At 56.4% G+C, this 26,878-nt stretch overlaps 1 protein-coding gene across 1 annotated transcript; it reads left to right on the plus strand.

Annotated features, from left to right (window-relative positions):
• The first annotated feature begins 1,787 nt into the window (after positions 1 to 1,787).
• Positions 1,788 to 26,438, plus strand: Spock2 (SPARC (osteonectin), cwcv and kazal like domains proteoglycan 2). Its single transcript, XM_046419586.2, has 11 exons — positions 1,788 to 2,581; positions 17,020 to 17,028; positions 17,295 to 17,340; positions 17,573 to 17,687; positions 18,928 to 19,042; positions 20,641 to 20,755; positions 21,182 to 21,301; positions 21,852 to 22,070; positions 22,612 to 22,674; positions 24,285 to 24,422; positions 24,531 to 26,438. Exons 1-11 carry the CDS (start codon positions 2,393 to 2,395, stop codon positions 24,674 to 24,676), a joined length of 1,275 nt encoding a protein of 424 aa, XP_046275542.1. The 5' UTR covers positions 1,788 to 2,392; the 3' UTR covers positions 24,677 to 26,438.
• The last annotated feature ends 440 nt before the right edge of the window (positions 26,439 to 26,878 follow it).

The raw sequence follows: 26,878 nt of genomic DNA on the forward strand, positions 1-26,878 counted from the left end.
GGGGAAGACAGGTTCCCTGGAGAAGCTGCTTAGGAGTGTGGAAAACATTCTCATCTTAACGGGTCTGGACACAGCTCTGGTCTTGTTGATGGGCATCTTATCAACACCTCACCAAACTTTTTTTTTTTTTTTTGAGTGTCTCTGTGTGTATGGTGGGGAGCAGGGGACTGGGGATTGAGCCTAGGGCCTCGCCCATACTATTCAAGTGTTCTAGTACTCAGCTATGTCTCCAGCCCTTTTTATATTTTGAGACAGGATTTCACTAAGTTGCCCAGGCTGGCCTTGAACTTTCAATCTTCCTGCTTCAGCTTCCTGATGTGTGCCACAGTGCCCAGCACCCAAACTCTAATAGGCAACTCTGGTAACTCTAGCAGATAGGGGCTTTCTAAAATGATACCAGAGCTATGGCATCACTGCCTTAGAGATACGTAGTTAGCTTTGCTAAAAGGTTAGGGTTGAAAAAGATGGCAAATTTTGATAAATCTTCAAAACTATGGGGACATCAGGGCCCTCCAACCTGAAAGAACTTACTTTTTAAATGTCCCATTATGCCCACTTAGTATGTCACAGTAATCTTATGACATTAGTGGTATTAACATTAGTTATAGATAGAAAATGGGATCCTTGCTGGGCACTGCATCACATGCTTATAATCCCAGTCACTCAGGAGGCTGAGGCAGAAGGATTACAAGTTCCGGTCCAACCTCAGCAACTTAGCGGGACCCTGTCCCAAAACAAACAAAAAGGGCTGAGAATGTAGCTCAGTGGTAAAGTGCTCCTGGGTTCAAACCCCAGTATGCCCCCACCTCCTGCCCCTGCCAAAAAGAAAATGGGATTCTCCTACCTCCCCCAGGCTATGTGAAAATAAGCTGTATTATTCTACTACACAGCACAACAGCCACCCATCTATTGTGAGATGAAGACATCGGTGGCCAGGACCTGCTGCAACTCCACCACTAGATCCACTTGCAAAGGAAACAAGAATACACGGAAAGGGAGCTATTGTTTTCTTTTTCCCCAAGGGAACCCCAACCCCAACCACTGAAACATTAAAAGTTCCCAAACAAGCAGGACTCTTGAGTGACTATAAACCTTGTAACCTGTTTTTTCCTTCTGATTAAAATCGTGTTTTTCATTGCCTTTGATTTTTTAAGATCACAGCAGCCAAGTCTTTTATGAAAACACAATCCAGGGCTTGGGTCCCAAAAGTTCAATATTTTTTGTCCTGTCCGATTATCTGTTTCCTCTGCAATTCATTGTTAATGTAAACCTTACCTTCATTTCTGCTCTGATCCTGGGACTCTGCCCAGCCTCCGGCCTTCCCAGCTGGTATGTGAGCACATTTCTATGAGCAATGAGGAGGGTCACAGTTTTAACAACAACAAAAAAAACCCCTAAAACCTCCAACACAACCAGCCACCCCCATCTTATCTCCTTCCCAATTGGCTTATTACAATGAAGAAAAGTCAAAACCACAAGCAAATGTGCCTTTTCCAGATTTGCAGCCTCAAGGCAGATGAAATGACCAGACATTTGCCTTTTAGGGTTGCCCTAAGAAGAGCTAACAAAAGGGTAACAGACCCTACACAGCTGCTTGGGGAGGAGGACATCTGCCCCTGTTTCACCAGCAATTCAGTGCCCAGGCCTTGCCTTGAAAAGAGCAGGAGGGGTTAGGCAGCAATAGTTCTGAGGCAGCCAGTTGTTATATGGCTTTTGTCTTAAGGAAGCCACCCATTACGGTAGAGCCATAACTCGCAGGAAGCCAGCTGTCAGAGCTGTGGCGCAGGTCCCTCAGGGTGGGAGGCAGGGGTAGGAAAAACAGTCTGTGGCCAAATTCCCTTTTAGACACCTGAGCCTGGCTGGGTTTGTAACCGGAGAGTTTTGCGTCTTTTCCCCAACCCCATCTTCCCTGGGGAGATCCCGGGGCCCTTCTCTCCACCCTTGGGGAGACTGCAGGGACATTTCGGGGTTCTGCTTCCTTGGTCTGCAACTCCCTGAGCGCTTGGGCTGCGCTGCGGCTGGCTGGCGATGGGCGCTCTGATCCTGCGCTCGCTTTGAAATCTACCCCCTCCTTTTTTTTTTTTTTTCCCCCCCAAGCCAGGTATGATGATGTCAAACGTGATGCCGATGCTACAGTTACAGACACGGCCCCTGCTGGCGCAGCCTCTCTGATTCTCTCTCCCTCTGCGTCCGGCGCTGGGCTTTTTCAGACAAGTGCATCTTCTAACCAGGTCACATTTCAGCCGCGACCCACCCTCCGTCAGTCACCAGAGTCAGACCGCAGGAGGAGGGCTGAGGACAGCAGCATTTCCTTCGCCAACAACGGGGTGGAGGGAAGGACGTTTAAATCCTGCAAAAGTCAAGACCCCCCCCAAGACCAACCCAGACCACGATGCGCGCCCCGAGCTGCGGGCGACTGGCGCTGCCGCTGCTGCTGCTCGCCGCAGCCGCTCTGGCCGAAGGCGACGCCAAAGGGCTCAAGGAGGGCGAGACCCCCGGCAATTTCATGGAGGACGAGCAATGGCTGTCGTCCATCTCTCAGTACAGCGGCAAGATCAAGCACTGGAACCGCTTCCGAGACGTAAGTTCGCCGGGCTCCGCGGGCCGAGGGCTCGGGCTCAGGTCTGGGGAGCGAGCTTCGGAGTGGAGACCCCCGCGCGGAAAGCGCAGGAGCGGTCTCTGCGCGTCGGAGCCCCAGGCTCCCGCAGCCCCGCGGGCTAATCACGGCGAGAGTAAACAGCACCCAGAAAGTCCCAGCCCGGGCCCCCTCCCGGGTCCCCGCGGGCAGCGGCCTTGGGACCCCCAGTCTCGCACCCACTAGAGCAAGTCCCAGGCGAGGAGACGCTCCGGGTGCGCGCGCTCCAGACGGGGTCTCCCCGCAGGCCGGGCGTGGAGATGGGGTGTGGGGTGTGAGGACTGGGGCCCCGGCTGCTGTGGGCCCGACCGCCCTCTCCGTCCTGTGAGCCGTCCCCGGGCCTACCCCAGCCCGGTGGGTGCGGCGGGCCCCACATACGGGGCACTGCAGAAGGCACAGGTCTGGGTGGGGCTGGCGGGGAAGGTAGCGCCTTACAGCGTGGGTGCCCACTGTTCCCACCTTGGGCTTTGTGGGAGGGGGACAGAAGGGGCAGAGACCGTGGCCTTGAGTTGGGGGGTTCAAGCAACGCTCATAAGGTGAGATGGTAAAAGGTGTGTCCGTAATGGAGGGCAGGTGACAGCAGTGAAAATGTCCGAGGCTACCTCCGGGTGGCTGCCAGATCCGATTCTGGGGTCCCCAAGCGGAGAGGCACTCTTACCAACCGAGGCTCATTTTCCTGGATCAACCTGGGGGCGGGGGGCCACCCAGGGCAGGGGGAGGGCTCCCAACCCGAGGGAAGAGTCTGTGGCGGGGGGGGGGGGGGGCTGAGAAGCAGAGGGGAGAGTCCAGAAGCTGGGTCTAGGGGCCCTGGCGGACGCCCGTCCAAACCCCGGCTTAACCTTGAGCCGAACTTTGCGGGGTGGGGGGCGGGGAGGCGGGAGGCGGCTGCGGACTAGTCGGTGTCGCTGCAGCACTTTGTTTACCGGCACCTGTAGATCGGAGGGGAAATCGGAGGCGGCATTCCCAGAGGGGCCGCGCCTGCCTCCGGCCTGGCGGGGTGGGGTGGGCAGGGGTGAGAGAAGGAGGGTGTGGCCGGCTCCTGAGAACCGTGGGGGGCAAGGTGGGGGATGGGCCGGATGCGCCCGAGGAGATGCAGCTGGTCCCAGTGACCAGGCGCTAGCTGACGCCCGGACCCTAGAAAGCCTCTTCTAGGACCCCTATTCCCCATTTTTACTTCTCGGGATTGCCTAGATTCTATCTTCAGAGCCACTTAGTACAACACAGGCCACACCTGACCTTCCTCATTTTCTCCTAAACTGCGTGCATCCACAAGTTCCTTAGAAAATTTTTTAAAAACATGCACCATGCATATTCTCTCCAGCCACACGATGGGAAAAGGCAGAGATACGGATCTTTTTGTTATCCTGAGACCAGTGACTGTTACTCCCCAAAGTCAGACCGGCGGGTTGTAATTCACAAAGGAAGGGAGGAACCACAGGCAGCCAGGTTTCAAGGCTGAGGTGCTTGGCCCCCGGAGGGGACTATTGGTCCCCAGTGTTTGCCCACCAGGGTTGGTCCAGCCCGGGAGTCTAGAGCCCCAGCAAAACCTTCTCCAGGCACCTGCTGGCCCAGCCCAGATTAGCCGCAGTCTCCTGCGGCTGCCTGGGCAGCAGCCCTGGGGCCCAGCAGTGAGGGGGCGGCAGCAGGCTGGCCCATCCGGAATCCATGTGTCACTGGTCTCGGCCTCCCTCGGACTGCTGGCTGTTTGATCTGCCGAAATGGGACTAGTGAAGGTCAGAGGGAAAAGAAATGCTTAATCAAAACAGTGAAGGTTAAAAAATAAAAGATTCTTTCTATTTCCCTTTCTCCACCTGCTTCCAGTAGCCAGTGGGTGAGAATAAATGACGGACTGCTTGACCGCCCCCCCCCTCCCCAGCACAGGGTTGCCCAACCTGTCTCCCTGTATCGGTGCCAACCATTTCCCCTTCCTCCTATGCTCATCAGAGGAAAGGCACCCCATTTGAAATTCTGCAGGTACTACCCCCATAGGATTCATGGAAAGCTTTGGGGCATATATTGATGGAGGGGGAGGGGGCCTCCAGCTTTAGTAGGGCTGATTTCCTCCAAAACCCCATTTAAGGTAGCCCTGGCTGCAGAAGGACAGGGTCAGGAGAGAAGTAGGACAAAGACTGGGTAGGAGGGCCTAGCCATGGGGGTCTGTTGGCAGCTTCTGCAGAAAGGCAAGAAGGAGGCTGCTAGCAGAGCCAGGGCATTGCATAACTCTAGTGGTGCCAGAGTGTGAATGGTGCCCCCTGGAGTTGTGCAGTGCACAGACTGTAAACAGGAACTCTGCCAGCACTACAAACACTTCTTATCCTTCCTTTGCCAGTAAAGATTCTGCCTCCCATCCTTACAGCTAAGGGTCCTCCAGCAGGGCACAGTAGCATCAATCTTTATACACATTTTCAGCAGGCAGCTCTCTCCCTACAGGAAAGAAAGGAATTTCTTTTGAATCCCTAAGGAGTTGCCAGGTTGAGCTTGAACCCATCACACAATGGCTCAAGGTCTTCTAGTTTGCCCAGGTGGGAAGGAGGCAAGCAGGAGGAGGATCCGATTTCTCAGGGAATGGGGTTGAGGGAATCAATGTCGGGGTGAGGGAAAAATATCTTTATAAATGGTGTTGAGAACTGAGTGTATGATTGAAGGGGTCAGGAGAACAGAGAAGAGGAAGAACACTTGGGAGTGGCTCCAATTTGGCCTTGGTCGGAGCTGGGTAGGAGGTGTTCAGTTTAGCATTCTTTCTTTGAGCACTAGGATTATAGGGGAGGCAGGATTTGCCAGCTGAGTAATCCTCCCCTCCAGTGGGCACATCTAATGCCCAGTGTCCTGATGCCAGGGAGGAGGACATTCATGTTCAAGGAGATGGGGAGGCTCCCAGGCCACAAATCTGGCTGTGCCCTGCCCTGAGAAGTCTTGAACTTTTCTAAGCCCTGCTCTCTAGTGCTCTTATCTCCAAATTCACTCCCTGCAAAACTGGGTGGGACTTTACCGCAAGTCTTTGGAACAAAACACTCAGGACATAGATGAGGTGAACACGCGAGAAGAGATGGCCCATTACACAGCATCTGCAGGGCAGGCTCCCCAGAGCTTGGTGAGGAAGAACTGACTGTTCTCTTTCTCCCTGGCTCTTCTCTACCTTGTACTCCACTTCCATAAAATTTTAATTTATTTGCAAGTGTCTGGCATAGTGCTTGGCACCCAGAGGCACACAGTTAATACATGTCCCATTGCCAACTACAATGAGCATGGCATCTTGCTGTCCCTGCCATGGGCTCTTTATATTCATTGTCTCCTGTGGGATGGTTATTGTTCCTTTATGGTCTACCCATGTTATGGTAGAGGAAATTGAGAACCAGAAAAATTGATAATTTATCCAAGGGACAAATAGCTAGGAAGTGGGGGACCTGGGATTTGAACTCAGGTCATCTATTTCGGCTTTGCTTTTTCAGGATACACTGGGACTAATCCTTAGTGACTACGAGAAGGAAGGGTCCACCCTGAAGAGCAAAGCCTCATGTCCTATCAGGATGCCCCGGGCAGGAGCAGACCTCCTTGGAAGGTGGACCAAAGCCCCCCTGTCTCTTGCAGCCCATCACCGGCATGTCCCCACCAGGCCTAGCAACAGCCCAAAGGCAGCTGTCCACTCAGCAGGATGCAGGGTGCAGTGTGCTGGGACAGCCTGGCTTAGGTTCAGGATGCCAGGCCTGTCACATCACCCTTCTGAGTTTCATGGTTCCATAGTGAAAGAATGCGTACATGTGGAGGCAGCCTCTGCAAGGGCCTGGGGCATCCGTTTCAGGAAATACCCTTCCCCATAGAGAAACCACCAGGTGGATCATCATAGTCTCTAGAACTGGCCTACACTAGGCCCCAGTCTCCATGCGAAGGACATTCATGTCCACTAACTCCCTCATTCATGGTAGATCTGAGCGCCTCCCGCATGTCAGGGACTCCACTGTGACCCTGGGCATTGATTCAGGGGTGTTATTATCTGCCAGCTGCATGATTCTCCTGTTTTGTTTGTTTTGGGGTGCTGGGGATTGAACCCAGGGGCGCTCTATCACTGAGCAACACAACACCCCCAGACCCCTTTTATTTATTTGTGTGATCCTGTAGCTGTGCTACATCCCCAGCTCTTCTTTTAAATTCTGAGACAGGGTCTCACTAAGTTTGTCCAGTCTGACCTCGAACTTGTGATCCTCCTGCCTCAGCCTCCAGAGCAGCTGGGATTACAGGTGTGCATGACCACACCAGGCTGACTTTCCTGTTTTTCTGAGCATGAAGTAGGCCCATGGGGAGTATGAGTCACACAGGGGCTCCTGGAGAGTTCCCCTCCCTCCCTCTGACCCCCCACACCTGAACCCATACAAGTGTGGGGAGGAGCTGCACAGATGTTTGTGGGGAGTGTGGGTGTGCAAAAAGAACCCAAAACTGGGTCAGAAGGGATTCTGCAATAGGGCTTAGGGGTGGGGGGTGGGTCCTTCCCTGGCCTCCCCTTGGTTTCTAAGTCCTCTCCCCCTGGAGGAGTGGCATCTCCAGGCATAATGAGACACTCTTGAAGGCCCAGTGGGACATGGAGCCTGGGAGGGGAGGGAGAGCCGCTGCCTGGAGGGGCTGTTGTGTGCTGTGTGCCCTCTGGTCTTCCAGGTGTCTGAAGAAGGTAGAATGCTGACACCACCCCATTCTCCAGGAGGTCAGAGCTGACTGAGGTGCAGGAGAGATCTGTCCTACCCCAAGCCCCAAGTCCCAGGGGCAGTGCACTGCTCCTCTTCCTAGTGAGAGGACAGACCAGCTGTGTGACTTTTTGACAGGCACTCTGCCTCTCTGGGCCTTGATTTTCTCATTGGTGTAATGGCAGGCTTAAGAAAATGATCCACAGAGTCCTCAGCAATCTGTGATTCTGTGAAGATGGCACAAGGGCCTGTCCAGAGTCCCTCCACCTGCAGAAATGTCCTACCTGTCACCACTACAAGCTAGGCTGTAAGTCTTTGGATTCAAGGAAGAGATTTTCTTCAAGAAAGAGAAAGGATCTGTGACTAGGTTGGGGTCAGCTGTGCATTGACGACAGACTGGGACATCTGAGAAATGGGGCCTTCTGTTATCTCAGGGCAAACTCCGGCCGGATGAGCCTACCAGCCATCTCAGTCACTTTGGGCCGGCTGTAACAGTGTGTCACAGAAGGGGTGCCTGAAATGACAGAAATATCTTCCTTTTCATTCCAGAGGCAGGGAAGTTCAAGATCAAGGCATTGTCACATTCAGTGGCTGCTAAGGGCCACCTTATCATTCATGGAGTCTTTTTACCAGGTCCTCATGGTGACAGAGAGAAGGAGCTCTGGTCTCTTTTCGTGTAGGGACACTGATCCATCATGGGGGCTCTGTCTTCATGACCTCCACTAACCCTAATCACCACCGGGAGGCCCCAGGACCATCCTACAGGGGCGTGGAGTTCCGTATGAACCTGGGCTGGCAACACTGAGTCCAGAACCGAGCCGCATGGGTCTGGTTAGACCCGGGGACAGGGACGATGAGCACCCAGGCCTCGGCCTAGGTAGACTTCAGACACAGCCCGTCCAGCCTTGGCCAGCAGAGTGGGGCCCCGCTGTGGCTCTTGAGGTGGGGCAGCTCTGACCCCTAAGCACCCTGTCAGTTGCAGGTCCAGCCCCTCCTGGGGTCTGCAGCACTTACTGGCCACCAGCTGATTTGGCACTGGCGATGCCGCCTCGGGGCACTGACACTGCAGACTGGATCTCAGGAGTCCTCCTGCTGGTGTTTGCAGTGTGTGTTTGTCACTTCTCTCCTGTCCTAAGCCCCTGAGGGTGGGTCTGAGAATAGACTTCATGGTGTGCCTTCCCACCTGTCCCCAGAGCGTCCCCGGATGTTTGTGACCACAGTGGGCGCTCCTAGAATGTGAGAGGCGGGAGGGCTTCCTTTCCACTGTCCCCAGAAGTTCCCCCTCCTCTCTGGGGAGCAGCCCTGTGGTTCAGGCAGTGAGGGAAAAGGGGGGCTGATTATTTGGGGGATCTTCTTTCTGGTCCCCAGAACCCGGACCCTGCCTTCCAGTGATTCATTTGTAGGACAGGTTGGTATGAAGGCGGGAGGGAAGATGGTCCCCCAGCCTCTGTCCTTCAGGCCCCTGTGCCTGTGACAGCTGTCCCCAATTTCATGGGACAGCTCACAGTGCCCCCCACCTTAGAGTTCCCACAGAGCCGGGCAGCCACCCATGAGACCTGTGGGGGGTGAGCACCCGGCTGCCCTGAGGGAGAACAGTGTCCCCAGGACAAGGCATCTTTCTCCCTCCTGCTGTATCCCCAGTACCCACAGAGAGGTTGAGGCTGTCTCAGCACCAAGGCAGGCTCGGCCTGGCCAGTGGCTCACCTCTGCTTGGGTACAAACTCCTGGCCCTTCCCTGACTCCTGGTTCCCTGGCATGGGTCAGAGGATGGGAAGAGGGTGAAGTTGTTCAAGCACCTTTTCCACTCAAAGCTCTCAGCTTGGAAGAACTGGGGAGCCTCAGCAGCCCTCAGCACTCACCCCCACATCTTAACCCACGAACAAAGAGGCCCCAGGACGGGCAGGAGCCTGGGACACCGCCTCCTCTCGTGGCCTGATGTTCTTCCACTACATCGTGCCCCTGTTTCCTCAGCTCCCGTCTCTGCAGTCTTCCTTGGGGATCTCTGGGATTGAAATGCTGACCCTCCCCCATGTGCCAGAAAGGAAACTGAGGCCCGAGGTGCTCAGAATAGAACCCCGGCCCTTTTGCATCTCGCTCCTTGTTCTCTGTCCTTCCCCCACCCACCCCGTACCAGGGATTGAACCCAGGGTGCTTAACCACTGAGCAGCTTCCCCATCCCTTTTTAAATATTTTATTTAGAGACAGGGTCTCACTGAGTTGCTTAGGGCCTTGCTAAGTTGCTGAGGCTGGCTTTGAACTGGTGATCCTCCTGCCTCAGCCTCCCGAGCTGCTGGGGTCACAGGCATGTGCCATTGCTTCAGCTCCTCTGAACTTCATAGTCTGCAGGGGCTACCAAAGATTGGGGTAGTGCCACTGGAGTTGCAGGGAGGTCAGGCCCTGGCGTCAGGTGGGTGTTGGCGTGGGCATACCTGAGCCCAGGCCAGGCTCCTGGCATGCAGGGAGTGATGATAAGCACATTTTTGCCCTCCAAGGAAATTCCTCTGAGGGGAGAAGAGGTGGGAGGCAGGAGTCTCTCAGATGCCGGTCGGTCTCCTTCTGTTTGTCCAGCCTCATGCACACCCTGGGCGGCCCCTTCCGGGAGAGGAGCAGGTATTTAGTGACTGCCTCTTCCCAGCCTGCCCAGCTGCCTCTTCCCCCACACAAGGGGCACTGTCTCCTCAAGGGGCCTTCTGTGGCCTGAGATGGGATGCCAGGCCTCGGCTGAGAACTCCGCCGGCCCCCACTTCACTCCTCCAGCTCCTTTCTGGGTCCCTCTTTGTTCCTTTGTGGTTGTTTCCAGAGAAGGGCAGGAGGAGGCTGGAGCACACGTTTCCTCCACCCGGGGCTCCATCACAGGCTCTCAGGTGTTGGGTGAGGCCCACTTCCACATTTAGAGATTCTTGATCTATTAAAGAAAATGAAGAAATGCCATAATGGGGTTAGCAAAAGTGTGGTTTATTGAAATCTCCAAGGAACTTCTTTCAGTTCTGTCGATGTGCTCTGGAAGACAATGGCAGAGTCTATATTTGAGGCCCCTGGTGACCCTGAGACCCTCCAGGGCCTCTTGCCCTCCCCTGCTCCTCGGCTCTCACCATGTGATGCAGGGGGTCCGTGGCCCTGGTTTATGTCTTTGAAGTGCAGAGTTTGAGAAGGCTGTCTCAGACATGTCCCTCCACCTGGGTGCCTTGCTGTGCCGAGAGGATGGCAAGGGACCATCCCCATTTTATAGACAAGGAAGAGGAGTCTGCCCAGGCCACGTGACTCTTCCTGACAGCCAGTGGCAATGCCGAGTGGGAATCAGCACCTGACTCCCTGCTGGGGGCTGGAGTCTCCTCCACACGCTGCTGTGGAAGGGCAGGTGGCGATTTGCCGGGAGTGTAAGCCAAGGTCTGGGGGAGCCGGTCCCTCCTTTGCTTGGTCTGCTGCGTGTCCCCTCCCCCAGCAGATGGGCAGCCTGGGAGAGACTGGGTTAATTCAAGCTGCGAAGTGAGCGGGTGATTTGGGTGCTAATTAAAATGACAGGAAGTAAACAGCCTCAGAAACACCCAGCATGCGCCCCCTAAGCCCGCTAGGCCTGCGCACTCCCCATCTCTCCTCCAGCTTGGCGCAGTGGGCTCATCTCCATGGCAACTGAGCCGAGCTGCAGAGATCAAAGCAGGAGATGGGTTAGCTCCAAACCAGCTGAACCAGGGGCGGGTGAAGGGATTTCTGGAAAGAACCTGGGGAAGGGAGGCCCCTGGTGTCCTCCCCCTCCACATCCAGTCCCTCCTCTGCTGGCTGTGGACTCCTTATCTTGGGGCTAAAGCAGAGCTGATATGGTAGGAAAAGTCTCCCATGGGTTGGGATCGGGCTTCCTAGTTCCATCCCTGGACTGAGATGTTCTTCATCAGCTAATATTTATAGAGCTCTGGTTAGGGCCATGATTCTGGAGTCATAGTTCTGGATGCCAGTATTATTCTACTGTGCAATTGCTGTGTAATCCTTCACAGGTCACTTAACCTCTCTGAGGTTAATTTTGTCAAGCGAGAAATGGGAATAATAATGTTAAGTCTCTCTTAGGGTTTCTGTGAAGAGTAAACAAGTCAAATGAAACTGAACATACTGATATATATGCCCAACTGGAAGAGTGGCATTGAATTAGTGACAAGTATATAGCAAACTAGGTAAATGAAACAAGGAGGCAATTATAAATTCTATGGAAAACAAAAAGGGAATTGGCACCTAAATTAGGCGAGATCAAACCCAAGTGACATTTCCAGTGGTCACTAGAGGAAGAGCAGACTTCTTCAAGTCACAATCAGCCAGAGGATAACTAGAGGTAGGGTAGGGTTAGGGAAGATGATGCCCAAGCTGGGTTTTGGAAGTTGACTTGAAGTTCCGGGGCCGGGTGTGAACACACATTCCAGATGGAGTAAGCGGCTGGTGAACGTCTGGCCTGCGGAAACATCCTGTGCATGGACATGGGACCCAGGTAGCCAGGAACATGTGAAAAGATGGGGCTTCTTCTGTAGGTAACAGGAAACCAGGGAAGGGCTTTTGACATCTAACATTTATTATATTTTTTCCCTTCGTTATAAAGAAATTCATGGTAGAAATCTTGAATTGCAGACTGTCAATCATTTTGATACTAATCTTTTTTTAAAATCTTTTATTCTAATTTGTTATATATGACAGCAGAATGCATTACAATTTATACTACATATATAGAGCACACTTTTTCATATCTCTGGTTGTATACAAAGTAACAATTATCTTCATTTATTTTTTATGTGGTGCTGAGGATTGAACCCAGTGCCTCATGCATGAGAGGAAGGCGCTCTGCCACTGAGCTACAGCCGCAGCCCCTAGTCTTCTTCACCTACCCATTTCGTTCTCCCCTCCCTCCCAAATGAGAACAAACTGTCTGTTCAGTGAAGGGGACACATGATCAGAATTGCATTCTAGAATCACCTCTGTAGTGGGGCTGCAGTGGTGTGGACGTAGCATGCGCCCATCCAATTGAGGCCAGCAGGGGGCGCTGCAGTAACACAAGTGCTGCCGTCTGGTGGGCCAGGGCTGCAGAGAGGTAGCAGAGAGCTAGGAGCAGTGGGGGGGCCTTGGGAGGAAAGGGCTGGGCATTGTTCAGCTTGGAGAGGGTGCTGTGACTTGCTACAAAGGAAGAGACCTGACTGGAATCAGGAGACTGGATTCCAGGGATTCAGTATTTGTTCCGTGAGAGGCACCATTGGAAGGAAGAACCGCTGGGCTGCTCTTTTCATCCCTGAGACCCCCTTAGAGGTGAAGAAGCCAGAGCACACAGGCAAAGTATCAGGCGCAAGATGCCTAGCTGGTGGGGGCCGGGGGTGGACTTGGGCACTGGCCAGGGAGGGTCCTTACTCTGCCTACTTGGAACAAGCATGGAAGCTTGATCAGAGCCAGTCCACCCGTGACCATCCAGGGTCTCAGGTGGCCCTTGGACACTGGAAAGTTGAAAAAGCTCCTTCTATGATTCTAAGGGACAGTTTTTCCTAAGGCCCACCTGGTCCAGGGGAGGAAACTAAGCCTGTGTGGGGAAGTGGCCTGCCCAGGTCAACAGATCAGGATGGAGCAGACTCTGGTGCACAGCCCTCTACACCATGCCCTCAGTGTGCGACGCTGCTCCTAGTACACACAGGTGGCATGGGGATGGGGAGACCTAGCTCAGCTTGGCACTTCACCTCTCTTGTGACCCCTGACTGGTTTCTTTGCCTCTCTGTGCCTCTGTTTCTGATTTTTTATGATAGTGATGCAAAATGCTTGAAGAGGAATTACTTTAAAAGCACCATTTGATAAAAACCAGCATGCACTTATACATTCCAGAAGTTTCTTCCACCTGTCTGCTCTGTGGTCCTAGGTGGCTGTAAAATGGCCGGTAAAATGGGCAGGTTCCCCCGATGGATCTTGGTCCATTTCCCCTCTGGTCTGACCCTTTCCCCAGAGGACTGTGGAGGGATTCTTTCAAATCCTTTTCTGTCAGGTGAGGACAGATGGGCAGCAGAGCTAGAGAAGTGCTCAGCCTCCTGCCCCTGAGAAGACCTGGGGCCCTCATTAGACCATTTCTTTTCTTTTTTCCTTTCTTTCTTTTCTCTTTTTGTAGTACTGTGAGCTCCATCCAGGGTGCTCTTCCACGGAGCTACATGCCCAGTCCTTTTTATTTTGAGACAGGGTTCACTAAATGACCCAGGCTGGCCTTGAACTTGTGATCCTTCTGCTCAGCCTCCCGAGGGGCTGAGACTAGAGGCGGCACCGCTGTGCACTCAGCTTTATTGAACCATTTCTCACAACTGCTAATGAGCCCATTTGGGTGCCATAAATAGACACTGCTGCACCGAAAGGCACCATTCACACTTGCCAACAAACACCTCTTTCTCAGCTTATAGAAAGAGCCGGCCCCACCTGACCTCAGGGGGCCCTCAGAGTGTCCCTTGGCTTTGCCCCAGATTGGCCACTCCCGTGTGGCCCACAGGACGTCCTCATCACCCCTCCCCGCAGGACCTCTGCAGGGAGTGACTCCCTCTGGTCTCTGCTCTCCCTTGGTGGCCTCTCTTTCCCCACTTTTCAGGGGCCCCTCATCTTTCTTCTCTTTTCCCCACCTGGATCTGTGGTCTCTGTTGCTGTCATAGCACTTTGATTTGTGGGTGCTTCCTGGACCCAGGCACCATCTGCTTTAGTCTCAGGGCAGGGCCAGGAGGTAGGTGCTGAGCTCCTGCAGGCCTGGAGCTCGGCTGGCAAGGGGCAGCCGGGACCCAGAGCCTCCTCTCCTCAGCCCTCCGACCGGCCGCTTCCAGTGCCCTGGGAGTGAGGGTCCTGGGATTCAGAACTCCCGGCCTCCCTCCAGGCCCCCTGCCTCAGTGGAGCAAAGGGCTTAGCTGGACCTGAGGACAGGGCTGTGTGCAAGAGGCCACCCGCAAGCTGGACCAGGGGGAGTCCTGGCTGGCTGCTGGAGGCATGGTGGTCTGCTGGGTCCCTCCTTCCCTCCTTCTCTTTTTCCTTTCTCTCCCTTTCCCCTACTCCCTGTCTCTCCCTTCTCTCCCCTTTCCTGTCCTCACCTCTTCCTGTCTCTTTCTCAGCACTGAGGATTGAACCCAGAGGTGCTCTACCACCAAACTGCATTCCCAGCCCTTTTTATTTGGGTTCAGGGTTTTGCTGCCTTGCGCAGGCTGATCCCAAACCTTCCATCCTCCTGCCTCCGCCCCACGAGTTGCAGGGATTATGGGTGTATGTCACCGCTCCTGGCAGAGCTGCTGGTGTCTTAGAGGTCCTATTCCAGCCTCGCTGTCCCCTGAATTTCTAATCAGAAATCCTTGGTCTTGACCTTTGAGAACCCACTTTGAACTAAGTCTCAGATTCTGCCCGTGCCCTGACTGGGGTTGAAGGCGGCAAGGCTACGCTGGCAGGCTCCAAGGCCCTCAGCTGGGCCCCAGGCACTGGAGGAGCCAAAGGCCCGTCCCCTCCTTTAGATCTGGGGCAGGTGACTTAGGGGCACACACCTTGGTGGTTGAAGGGAGCCAACACACCTGCCTCCCAGGCCCAGCCATTTTCCCTGTCTTCTTTATAACCTCATCCCCTCCTCCTTCCCATAGAAGGATGGGAGCAAATAGAAGGGACCCCAACTTTTACCCCTTCTTGTTATTTTTTCCCCCAACATTGGGGATTGGACCCATAAGCCATCGATCTCTGAGATACTTCCCCAGCCCTTTTATTTTGAGACGGGATCTCTCTAAGTTGCTGAGGCTGGCCTCCGACGGATGCCCTCTTGCCTCAGCCTCCCACGCAGCTGCGATCACAGACAGCTGTGATGCACTGTGCCTGGCTTGCAATCCTTGACTTCCCATTCTCATAAACTCCGGCCTCAGCCAGTTAGCCACGGAGGGCCTCTGTTTCCAGTCTGTAGTGGGGTGGGCACCAGATGAAGAGGACCCCTTCACCCTGTGCTGCTCCCGGACAAGAAAGGCTGGACCTGAACTGGCTCTCTGTGACCTGAGCCAATGGGGGACATTGTGCCTACTGCCGTGGAAGTTTGCCAGGGGCTTCTCGGGGCTCAGCGCAAGCCCTGGCAATTGGGCCCACAGGGGTGCCCAGGAAGCCCCTCCTGGGTCTTCCTCCTGCCTGCTTCTGGGCCCGAGGGCCACAGGACACTTGCTGCTTGGTCACGTTGAGGGGGCCAGGGGCGGGCAAAGTGAAGGGGCAGGGGGAAGGCAAAGGTGAGTCAGAGGAGAGAGAGAGGGAGAAACACAGAGAGCGCGTGGACCCTCAGGGAGAGGTCACTCAGTGTCTCCCGGGCCCTCCCCTCCCCCACTGCCCTCCCCTTACTGTGGAAGAGGCAGGAAGGCTGAGACCGAGGGAGGGCTGGGCTCCCAAGTGTGAAAACTGGAGGCTGCTCACAGAAGTTCATTTCTGGATGGAAACCATCTGGCACTGGGCGGGCCGCCTCAGTGCCCTTCTTCTCACGTGCTGTGTACTTGTGGCTTCTGTGCATGTTCACGCAAATGAAGACGTGTAAATACACACGCCTGTGCACACATGACACATGCCCGTGGACGTGCATGTGTGTACCTGGGCCCACGCGAACGCACACACATTCTCAGAAACACACACTCAGGGGCACAACTGTACCCAATGCAGCTACCTGGGTGGGGACAATTGCCGATGGGCTCTGGCCGCGCTGACCTTTGTGCCAGACGCCCTCACTCCTGCCCATCCTGATGCTCGCTGGCTTCCAGGGGTGCTTGGGAAGCACTTTGGGCTTCCAAAACCCCCGTGGGCATTCCCCGTCACTGCTCCCAGGTTCCCTCTGGTGTCAGAGCCCATGCCGGCTCCTCTCTGGTGTGACAGCTCAGTGTCTGGTCCCTACCCACCCCAACCCTGCAGTATGGCCTCTGTCCCCTCCACTGCACATCTCTGACAGGGATGGGGTGGGACTCAGGATGAGGAGGCGTGCCAGCTCCCTGGCCTTCCCACCAGCCCGAGTACACACATGACCAGCCCCGGGCAGGTGTCAGGTCATTTTCTGGTCTCTCCTGCACACAAAGTGGGCTGATGAGGTGACCTCAGATGGGCTATTCAGGTTCCTCTGACTTGAAATGGGGCCATGATAAATAGGGAAGCTGTTGTCACTGGCGTGGCCACCCCCTTGGTTCAGTGTGCCGCCTGAGGCCATCGGAGAAGGAAGGGACCTTGAGTGAGAAAGAGTCCCTTGCCCCCGGGGTGGGGGTGGGGGGAGGGCGGGTTCTTCCCACCCCACTCACAGGGTAGGCAGGTGTCAGCAGGGGACCTTCTAAGGAAGAGACCCTAGCAGAAGAGTGTGCCCTTTCTGGGCCACCAGGGCACAGACATGAGAGTCACTGCCCCAGGGCAGTGTGGACTCTTCAGACGTCTGTACTGGTAGTGGTACCTGGGCTGGACTTGGAGTCAGTTGTCACCTTCTCAAATCCATGGGCCTCACCCTTCTGCTCCTAGGGTGAGCCCACAGTTGTCCATGGTGGTGATGTAGGAAAACTGACTCCCAGCTGGAGTCCCTAGGGATCAGAGACGATAGCTGTCCAAGGACATTGCCCAGCACCCAGGGGCACACAAGGCCACGGGTACCCTGGGACCTTGTGGCCTCAGGGTAGGCCTCATACTGAAGTCCCCATCTGTCTCTCTTTCTCCCCCTGCTCATCTCTGTGGCCTGCTGCGGTGTCCTGGCTCCAGGAGGTGGAGGTGAGTCCTGCCTGGGCCCCGGCATGTGGCCTCTCCACACTTCATTCCCCTGGCTACCCTCCCCCAACGGCTCCTCTGCCAACATCCAGTCTGGGCTGGGAGAGTGAGACCCTTACGGGAGAGGCTGAAAAGGAGCTTGGATGTGGGTTTGGGGGGACAGAGGCATAGGGGAGGCAGCTGGGAGGGCCTGTGAGTGCGGTGGTCACTGAGCTCAGCTCTGAATGGGAACCTTAGCCCTCCTCGCCTCCCTGCCCTCTGTCCTCTAGGATGACTACATCAAGAGCTGGGAGGACAACCAGCAAGGAGATGAAGGTAACATGCCCGTCCTTCATTTGGGGACTGACATTTTGAGAAGATGTGGGACCCAAGGGCAAGTCCTGATCTTGGCCTGGGGGGCTTCCTGACCAGCCAGGGTGGGACTTTGGCACTCAGGAGCTCTGGTTATGAAAGGCTGCAGAAGGGAGGGGCCTCCCAGCTCAGAAGTAGGGCTGGGGGCTCCTGAGTACTCCTAGGTGATCAGTGTCCCGACCTTGTGTCCCTGCAGCCCTGGACACCACCAAGGACCCCTGCCAGAAGGTCAAGTGCAGTCGCCACAAGGTGTGCATCGCCCAGGGCTACCAGAGGGCCATGTGCATCAGTCGCAAGAAGCTGGAGCACAGGTGAGGGGCAGGAGGGGAGCCCTCGAGACACTTGCTCAGGTGACCACTCCTTGTGTATCAGCTGTCTGTTGCCGCAAAACAAAAACGATCAACACGCGCTCTCTCTCACAGTTTCTGAGTGTCAGGAATCCCGAGATGGTTCTGGCTCAGGGTCTGTCACAGGTTACAGTCACAATGCTGGAGGGCACTGGAGGATCCACTTCCAAGTGCCTCTATGGTTGTGGGTCAGAGGCCTGAGTTCCTCACCTGACCCTACCCCCCTGGATAGTTGAGTCTCCCCACAACATGGCGGCTGGCTTTCCATGAAGTGAGTCATGTGAGAGAGACAGCAAGAGGAAGACATACCTTGGGAGAATAGTTACTAAATGCTGTGGGACCTGGGGAAAGTCATAGCGCCTCTCTGGGCTGGGGTATCCCTGTCTCTAAGACAAATAGGTTAGACCAGATAATGACGTTCCTTCCCGCTCTGCCATGCAGGGCTTCATGAAATAGTTAAGGTTGTAGCTTCTGAGGCTTAAGCTGGAGGAAGAGGGGAGGGACATTTGAAGAGCCTTAGCTCCAGTCCAAGGACCAGACCCTGCCTAACTCCAGACCCCTGGAAAAGGTCCCATTTCCCTCACCTCCCTCCTGGGTCATGGAAGACAAGACTTGGGGGTTGTGATCTTAGATGCCCGAGGGGCCTGGCATGGAGAGGGTTGGTGAGGGGCCTCTCTGGCAGGCCCGGCCCAGTGGGAAGTGGGCAGCTGCTATTCCAGCTGATCTATTCCAGCTACGTGGGATCTCAGGACAGGGTCTGCCACATGTCCCTCGTGTCTCAGAAAGGCCAGGAATCCAGGGTTTTATGTGAACTCTCCCATTTTGCAAATGTTGGTGAATAACTCAGTGATAAGCAACCGCCATCACCCTGGAGGCCAGACAGGATGAGCTGTGGGCCTGCCACCTCTGATCTGGTCTGACCCTCACATGAGATGAAACTCCCTCCACCTCTTGCAGCCAGTCAGCCCTAGCCTTGCTCCCTGAAGCCCCCGCTCAGGAACCCCTGGGAAAGAGCAAGCTGCGATCCATGGCCCACCCACCAGGGCCCACCCTCATGAGCTTGAGGAGAGCCTGGCTGGGGGTGATAGCAGAGGGTGGCAGGGTAGGGAGGTGGCCTCTTGTTGACGTTGTTCTCCTGAACTTTCTCTGACCCTTTCCCATAAATTTTCTCCTCTTTCCCGTATCCTTCCACCTTCTCCTGCAGGATCAAGCAGCCTACTCTGAAACTCCATGGAAACAAAGACTCCATCTGCAAGCCCTGCCACATGGCCCAGCTCGCCTCTGTCTGTGGCTCCGATGGCCACACTTACAGCTCAGTGGTGAGAAGTCCTGCACCCAAGTCGGTGGGGGTGGGGTGCACCTGAAGCCACCGAGAGCCAAGGGGACAACCAGCTGGGGCCTCCCAAGGGGTTCCCAGGGCTGATGGGGGCCTGACGGTTCAGCTAGTGCATCCAGGGCAGCCATCTTGCAGGGAACAGGAGTGACCTCTGCAGCCCTGGCTGGGGTGACCTGAGGGTCGGAGCCAGAGCCTGTCCTCAACCTTGGACAGGTGCAGGAGTGGGAGGGGCCTGGAAGAGACACATGGGCAGGTAACTGCAAGTGGAGTGAGGAAGGGCCTCCCAGAAGTCCCCCAGAGGAAGTTGCTCTGCTGACCAGGTGCAGGGGTGAAGAGGGGGCCATTTCCATACAGAGGCCATGGGTTCCCAGCAGCAGGGAGCCCTCTGGGCAGCAGGAAGTACTCCTCCATGAGAAGACACTGAGGGGAAGAACTGTAACTGGAGGAACACCTTATGGGATGTTTGTGAGGACTAAATGAGATGATATTTTGAAAGCATTGTGTAAACTTCAGAGAACCAAGGAAATACGGGTGCTAACGATGGACGCTTCCACTAGCAACAGGAAGCTGGGATTGCTGAGCTCTGGGCAAGCGCACTATTGGCTACGCTTGGGTTCTGGGCCTGGGGAGCCCTTTGTGCAGTGAGATGCAGATTTAAGAGTCACCAGCTGTGGTGAAGATCGAGGTTCCTTGAAGAGAGGTGGTGCCTCGGGGGGGTGGGAGGGGGGACAGAGAATGAGCAGGAGGCCAGAGAGCTCCCAAGGGGACAGAGAGATGGAGGAGGAGGAGGAGGAGGAAGAAAAGGAAGAGAGCTCACGTCCCATGTCAGAGGGCAGAGCAGGCTGTGGTCCAGGGTCACCCTGTCCAGTAGGGAGGCAGAGGTCTTGAGTAGGTCTGGCTTCCCTCCCAGCCCCATGGCCCTGGGCATGTCACTGAGCCTCCCGGTGCCTTGATGTTTCTTGCTGAGCAGGAGAAATCTGATCCTTCCTGGCAGGGCTGAAGGGACTGAGGGAGATAAAGTTGTGAAGTGCTACACAGGCCCACTTCACAGTGGTGGTCACCCCATGGGGAGAAACCAGTGCAGCCAGGGAAAGAGACTTTACTGGCAAAGAACGGAGGAGCCTCTCCCAGACCCCCGCTGGAGGCTGGGGGATGGGTAGATGTCAGGAGATGGTGGCTGTTTGTAACCAGGAGGGCTGAGGGGTGGCTGTGTGAAGAGCATGACTATGGAGGGCCCATCCCTGGGGCCCAGGGACTGTGACGAGGAGGAGGCTGGGCACGAGAGCACGGGTGGGCACTAGGCAGCCAAGAGGGGCGAGGGGTGAGTGTTGGATAGGGAGGTGGGCCCAGGGAAGGGCAGAGCCTCAGAGGGGGCAGGCGGGCTTCCTGGCAGCTTCCCAAAGCTGGGCTGTTCCCTCTGGCACCCTTCCTGGGCTTGCCGTCTCTGCCACGGTCTGCAGAGGGACACGGAGGGCCTTCCAGGGGGAGCAGCTGTGGCCACTGTGGTAGGAGGCCCGAGGCTGCCCAGCTTCGGGGACCTCTGGGGGAGCCCCATGACCCAGCCGGCCCTTTCTCGTGCAGTGTAAGCTGGAGCAGCAGGCCTGCCTGAGCAGCAAGCAGCTGGCCCTGAGATGCCAGGGCCCCTGTCCCTGCCCCACGGAGCAGGCTGCCGCCTCCACCACCGAAGGCAAGCCAGGTAACCAGAGGTCAGGGCTGCGGCCAGGCTGGGGTGGGCGGCCGGCCGGGTCGCAAAATGAGAAAGAGAAGAGACAAAAATAAGGAAAAGCCTGGAGGACCTGGGAGGGGGGGTCAACGGCCCAGGTGGACAAAGCAGAAGGCCTGGGCCTCAGCCCTCACGCCTCTCCCCTGGGAGTGCGAAGGTGGGTGGAGGGGGACTCAGCACAGGGAGCCTGCACCTTACTCTTATTGCTAGGAAGGAGAGTGGGGGGGGGTGGCTGTGGTGAGGCTGGGACAGGAGGCTCCTCATTTCCACCTCCCCTTCCCCATCCGGGTCTTGCCCGGCCTCCTGGCCTACGATGGGGCAGGATCCCAAGTGGAGATCAAGCCTGCTGCCCCCACCCACCCCCACCCCCTGCACCCTTTTCTCTTCTGCCACCTACAGAGACCTGCACGGGTCAGGACCTGGCTGACCTGGGGGATCGGCTGCGGGACTGGTTCCAGCTCCTTCATGAGAACTCCAAGCAGAACGGCTCGGCCAGCGGAGCAGCCAGCCCGGCCACCGGTACAGGAGCTGGTGGCCCTGCCGGGGTGGGGGGGGGGAGGAAAGGGAGGGATTGAGGAGATGGTGTGCACAGGGCCAGCCCACCCTGACTCCTTCTTGCCTAACCCTCAGCCCTTCAATGCGGCTCCCCCCAAAACTTAACCCCCATAGAAGGGGAGGTCAGCTTCAACTACAGCAGGAAGCGAATAGCTAGCTAATAGGAAGGACTGTGAACATGGGTGGGCAGCCAAGGGAAGCAAAAACATTATTTTTTTCTAGGCGTGAGGGATGTAGCCCAGTGGGAGAGCACTTGCCTTGCATGTGCTGGGCCCTGAGTTCAAAGAAAATTCTTTGAATAAAAATTTTTTTCAAGTGTTTTTACAACAGGATTTTGAGTGGCTTAGGTACAGACCTGTGCAGCAATAGAGGTAGGACCTTTGGCCACTCTTGAGTTTCTCAACCGCATGGTTAGACTCTGGGCTGCCCTGACCCTGAACTGAAGGCCAGGGCTGAGGAAGAGGTGGCTGGACCGGCAGGTGCCCTGGGCGCGTCTGAATCGTCTTCTCTCCAGGGCTGGACAAAAGCCTGGGGGCCAGTTGCAAGGACTCTATTGGCTGGATGTTCTCCAAGTTGGACACCAGTGCTGACCTCTTCCTGGACCAGACCGAGCTGGCTGCTATCAACCTGGACAAGTACGAGGTCTGCATCCGCCCTTTCTTCAATTCCTGTGACACCTACAAGGACGGCCGGGTGTCCACTGCCGAGTGGTGCTTCTGCTTCTGGAGGGAGAGTGAGTGTGGCCTGGTCGCTCTCTGGGAGCCTCCCAGGAAGGAGGCTGGCACTGTTTTCATTGACCCTCAGGCAGCTTGGAGAGCTGGTGACGTTCCCAGGTCCCAAAGGCAGAGGTTGACCACCAGTTACTCTCGGGCCTGCAGGTTCTTTCTCACATTCCTCCAGTCTTAGGTTTTCCTGGGGGGGTCTCCCCACAGGGTGTCGGCAGGATCACCCCACCTTCTCTTTTGAATCCTTTTGACTTATCCCATGGATACCAACACCCTCAGAGAACCCTGGACTTCTTGGGGTTCGCAGCCCTCCCATAGCTGGGGTGGCCTCCTCTAATTAGAGACTGGGTGTTCTCATCCTCAAGCCCCTGTCCTGATTGTGGAACCATCAAGGTCTCAGGGCACCCCACCTCCACCCTGGGGTGGCCCCATGTCTGAGCCTGCCTTTCATCTTGCACAGCCCCTGCTGGGGTCTCTAGGCCTTGGGAGGCTCATTGTGTCCCGTCAGCACAATGGGACAACCCCTTAGAGGCTGCTTCTCCCTCACAGAGCCCCCCTGCCTGGCGGAACTGGAGCGTATCCAGATCCAGGAGGCTGCCAAGAAGAAACCAGGTGAGGGTCGGGCAGGGGACGCAGAGGAGGGGCAGGGAGGCTGCTCTGGATTCCCCTGAGGTTTGGAGACTGCAGCACCCCCCAATCCCCCACTGCCGGCCCGCCTTCTGGTGGGAGCTGAGCCTGGACGAGGCTCTGGCCCAGGACACAGAGGGCGACACCTTCCTGTTTCTGTTTACATGGTGGGCCAGGGCCTCCCCTTCTGCCCCTTGGTAAGTGTGTTTCAGCATCATTTTACGGCTACCCGTGCTGGGGCTGGAGGTTGAGAGACAGAAGGATCCTAGAATCCTCCATTCTGATCACTTCAGCAAGTGTGTGTGTAAAGCTTGATGGGGGCCCTTGGAGAGGGGGGGTTGCGTGCTCACATTCTGCACACACACCTGGGGAGAGAGCAAGACACCCAGCTTCAGTCAGAACTGTTGGGCAGACGAGGTCCCTGGCCCGTAAGGCCTTGGTACAGTCTAACACACAAAATCCCACAGAAGGACAGAGGTGCTGACTGACCTGTGCACACTGCTGAGGGAGGGCGCAGGGGGACGTGAGTTAGCCTGAGGGGTCAGCAGGGGCCTCTCTGGGGAGCTGGGGTTACAGGGAGAGCTGAGGGAGGAGAATGAGCCAGACAAGTGCAGAGTCGAGGACGGGACTGAGCTGGGGATTCGTGGAAAACAGAAAAAAAAGGACCCATGTGACTGGAATTTGATAGTCAAAGGGATAGAGGTTCAAGAGGCAAGTCACACGGAGCCTTGTGGCTCCTTGAGAGCAGCTTGGACATGTGACTGGCTGAGGAGACCAGCATACTTAGCATCCTACCTGGAAGCACCCCTAGATGCTACAGTGGCTGGAAGCCCAGGGCCTTCAGGGGCTGGGGTGGGCTCGGGTCTGCCGGAAGCAATCCTTTCTCCCCTATTCCCGAGCAGACTCCCTGGGCCCTGGGGCACCCACCCCAAGGTACCTGGTATTACCCCGTGTCTTTTCCCCCAACCAAGTGGGCAGAGTCATCTCAAAACAGGTCTGGAAAATGGACAGAAATGCAGTGTGTGGGCCCTGAAGGCAGGTCCCCTTGGGAAGGGCTGGGAGAAGCCCAGGCTTTCCTGATCAGGGACAGCCAGGCGGTGGGATCCAGGACACGGGGCATAATGAGAGCAAACTGGCCATCCTGGAAGACATGGGCCAAAGAGCCATCACAGAGGGCCCAGCAGGTCACTTAGGGAAGTGGGTTTTCTTTTTTTTTGGTACTGGACGTTGAACCCTTAACCACTGAGCCACATCCCCAGCCCTTTTTTACTTTATTTAGAGACAGAGTCTCACTGAGTTGCTTAGGGCCTCACTAAGTTCCTGAGGCGGGCTTTGAGTCCATGATCCTCCTGCCTCCGCCTCCTGAGCTGCTGGGTTTACAGGCGTACACCATTGCTCCTGCCTGAAGTGGGTTTTCTTGTTTTCTCTCAGTGGAGCTGGGAGAAACCAGCCTTGGACACCTGGGTTTGCTGAGTGGGCAGTGCTGTGCTGGCCAGGCTGTGGGGCAGTCGGGGCCCTGCTCATGCTTAAGGCTCCGAGGGAAGAGCGGTAGCCTTGGATCCCTGCTCTGACTCTGGGGGTCCTGTCCCACTCAGGCATCTTCATCCCGAGCTGTGACGAGGACGGCTACTACCGGAAGATGCAGTGTGACCAGAACAACGGCGACTGCTGGTGTGTGGACCAGCTGGGGCTAGAGCTGACCGGCACCCGCACGCACGGGAGCCCCGACTGCGGTAAGGGCTGCGCCGCCGCTGGGCTGCTGAGGACCTGTGCTGGGAGGGCTGAGGGGGCAGAGGGGCGGCCAGCGGGGTCCTGATCCAGCTTGGCTTGTGCTTTCACAGATGACATCGTGGGTTTCTCAGGGGACTTTGGGAGTGGTGTCGGCTGGGAGGACGAGGAGGAGAAGGAGACTGAAGAAGCAGGCGAGGAGGCCGAGGAGGAGGAGGGCGAGGCGGGCGAGGCGGACGACGGAGGCTACATCTGGTAGATGGCCCTTGGGAGCCGTGGCGGGCCAGGGTGCCGACGGCCAGGGAGACGGGCCAGCGGGGACCTGGACAGCAGTGGGCAGCTTAGCGAGTGGATCCAGAAACCAGTTGGAAGGACCCTGGCTCGAGTGGGGAGGCCTCGAAGTGTGAGTGCATGATACGTGTGAGGCATGTGTGGCTGGGACGGGTGAATGCGTGTGTGCGTGCGTGTGGCATGCGCTGACCAACATGTCCTTGACCCCAAAGGTCCCTTCAGCCGCCCTGTAGTTTTCTTTCCATTTGTCGTTGGTTTTAAAATACACTCACACATACACAACCACACACCAAAATCAATGGACTGAAATGCCCGTCCCTGTCCCCACCCCCGGCCCCACCCAACACTCTGGGGTGCCCACCCTGCTCAGCCAGCCCTGCCCCCTCCTGCCCCTGCCTACCCTTCTCCCTCCCACTTCTGGGCCTAAGGGGAGGGAGGGCAGGCTGCTTTCTGTGGGCTGGAGGTCCTCCCAGCGCTGGGCAGATTTGATGTGAAACGGGCCTCAGATGCTGGGCCAGGACACTGGCCACAGCAAGCCCTGTCCCTGTGCTGAGTTCTCAGGCACTGGAGAAACTCCCCTAACCCAAGCCAGAGTGACCAAAGGGGACTGAGGAGGAGCTGGGGCAGAGAGGGTGAGGCACGGGGAGGGGTGAGGAGGGACAGGAGTGGGCGGTCAGCTGAGGATCTGCAGGCACATGTCCTGGGCAGGGCCTCAGAGAGGAGAGGAGCAGCTGGATGCAGACCCCCAGAACAGCCCAGCTGGCGCCCCGTGGGCCGCACGCGGCTGTGGCTGGGTGCCGGCTGCGGCCATGCCATCCAGCCCTACCTGGCTCCCCGATGGCACAGTCTGGCAGGGATGCTGCTTTCACCTCCGTCTCCCATGCTGGGGCCCCTCTTGTCCATTCCAGGGAGCCCGAAGACCCAGAGCAGAGGTGTGTGCCCACCTTCCTGACCCCACCTCAATGCTCCCCTCCTGCCCAAACCAGTGGAGAGACTTTTCCCTGGACCCTGTGAAGAAGTGGCTGGAAGTTGCCACCTATTGAGGCCGTGATCATTCCTCTCCTTGAGCCTCATTGGCCACCCCCAGCCCCATTCCTCTCAGCCCCTGGGGGTTCCTTCTGCCCCCTGAGGGCCCCCAGGGGCTGCCCTAGTGAAGGGGCTCCTCCGAGTTCTGTTTTGAAGCCCTTAGTGTGAAAGAATAGTAAAAAGTCTGTCAGCGGGGACAGAGTGGGGGCCGCTAGGCCCCAGGCCAAACCTCACCGTTCCCCGAATCTCCTGAGCAAGTGGAAGGCCATCTTACCCAGAGGAGAAGCCGCCCTGTGGTTTCTTGTTTGTGTGTTCACTGTTGTATCTCCTAAGTAGCCCAGTTCTTCCAGTGGAAGCCAATCCCTTATGCCTTTGGTAGGGAATCTCTTACCCAGACCGGGCCTCTGGCGCCCTTGGGTGCATGGAGAGTGCAGTGTGTGTGTATGTGTGTGTGTGTGTGTGTGTGTACGTGCGTGGGCGTGTGTGTGTGAACCTGGGGGCCATCCTGGTGGCCTGGGAGTGTGGGGAGGGCCCCCTGCTCTCCCCAGCGTCTCCCTGTATCTGCTGAGGGTCTGTCGGACTCTGTGGAAGAGCCTCGCCCTGTCCACCCCTCTACTCCACCCTGGAACGGACATCTTCTGAGCCTTCTCTTAGGGGAAATAACGAAACTCCACTTAGCCCCATAAAGCGCTTCTCATTCTGCAGCACAGTTCTGATCTTTGAGGTGTCGCGCTGTTCCAGACCCCCCAAGCCCCTTGCCCTGACCACCCCTGCCCTGTGCTCCCGCCACCTGCCTCTGGTCCCCTGCTCAGTCACATCAGCCCTCTGCTCACCAGAGATGGCTACTCCTTTGACTGGGAGTTACTTGAAACTTCCTGCTCTTGCTAGGATCTGAGTCTGTCTCTTCCTCTGCCCCAGCTGGACTCCCGTAACTGTCCTGGGGTGGCTATGAGGAAAGCCAGGGCTCTCTGGGGTGGGGAGGGCAGGCAAAGGGCCTCACTCTTCCTCTTCCTCTGCCCTCCCCTGCGGGAGCCGTGCTTTCCGTGTCTCTGGGTCTTCCGATTGTGCACGTTTTTTCTGACCTTGTAAATATGTTTTAGAAAGAAAGCAAAAGGCATTGAACTAGCCCCTGGCAGGCCTGCAG

Source organism: Marmota monax, unplaced genomic scaffold (genome assembly GCF_021218885.2).
Source record: "Marmota monax isolate L192 unplaced genomic scaffold, Marmota_monax_Labrador192_F-V1.1 WCK01_AAM20220418_F8-fsc00019, whole genome shotgun sequence".
Lineage (NCBI taxonomy): Eukaryota > Metazoa > Chordata > Mammalia > Rodentia > Sciuridae > Marmota > Marmota monax.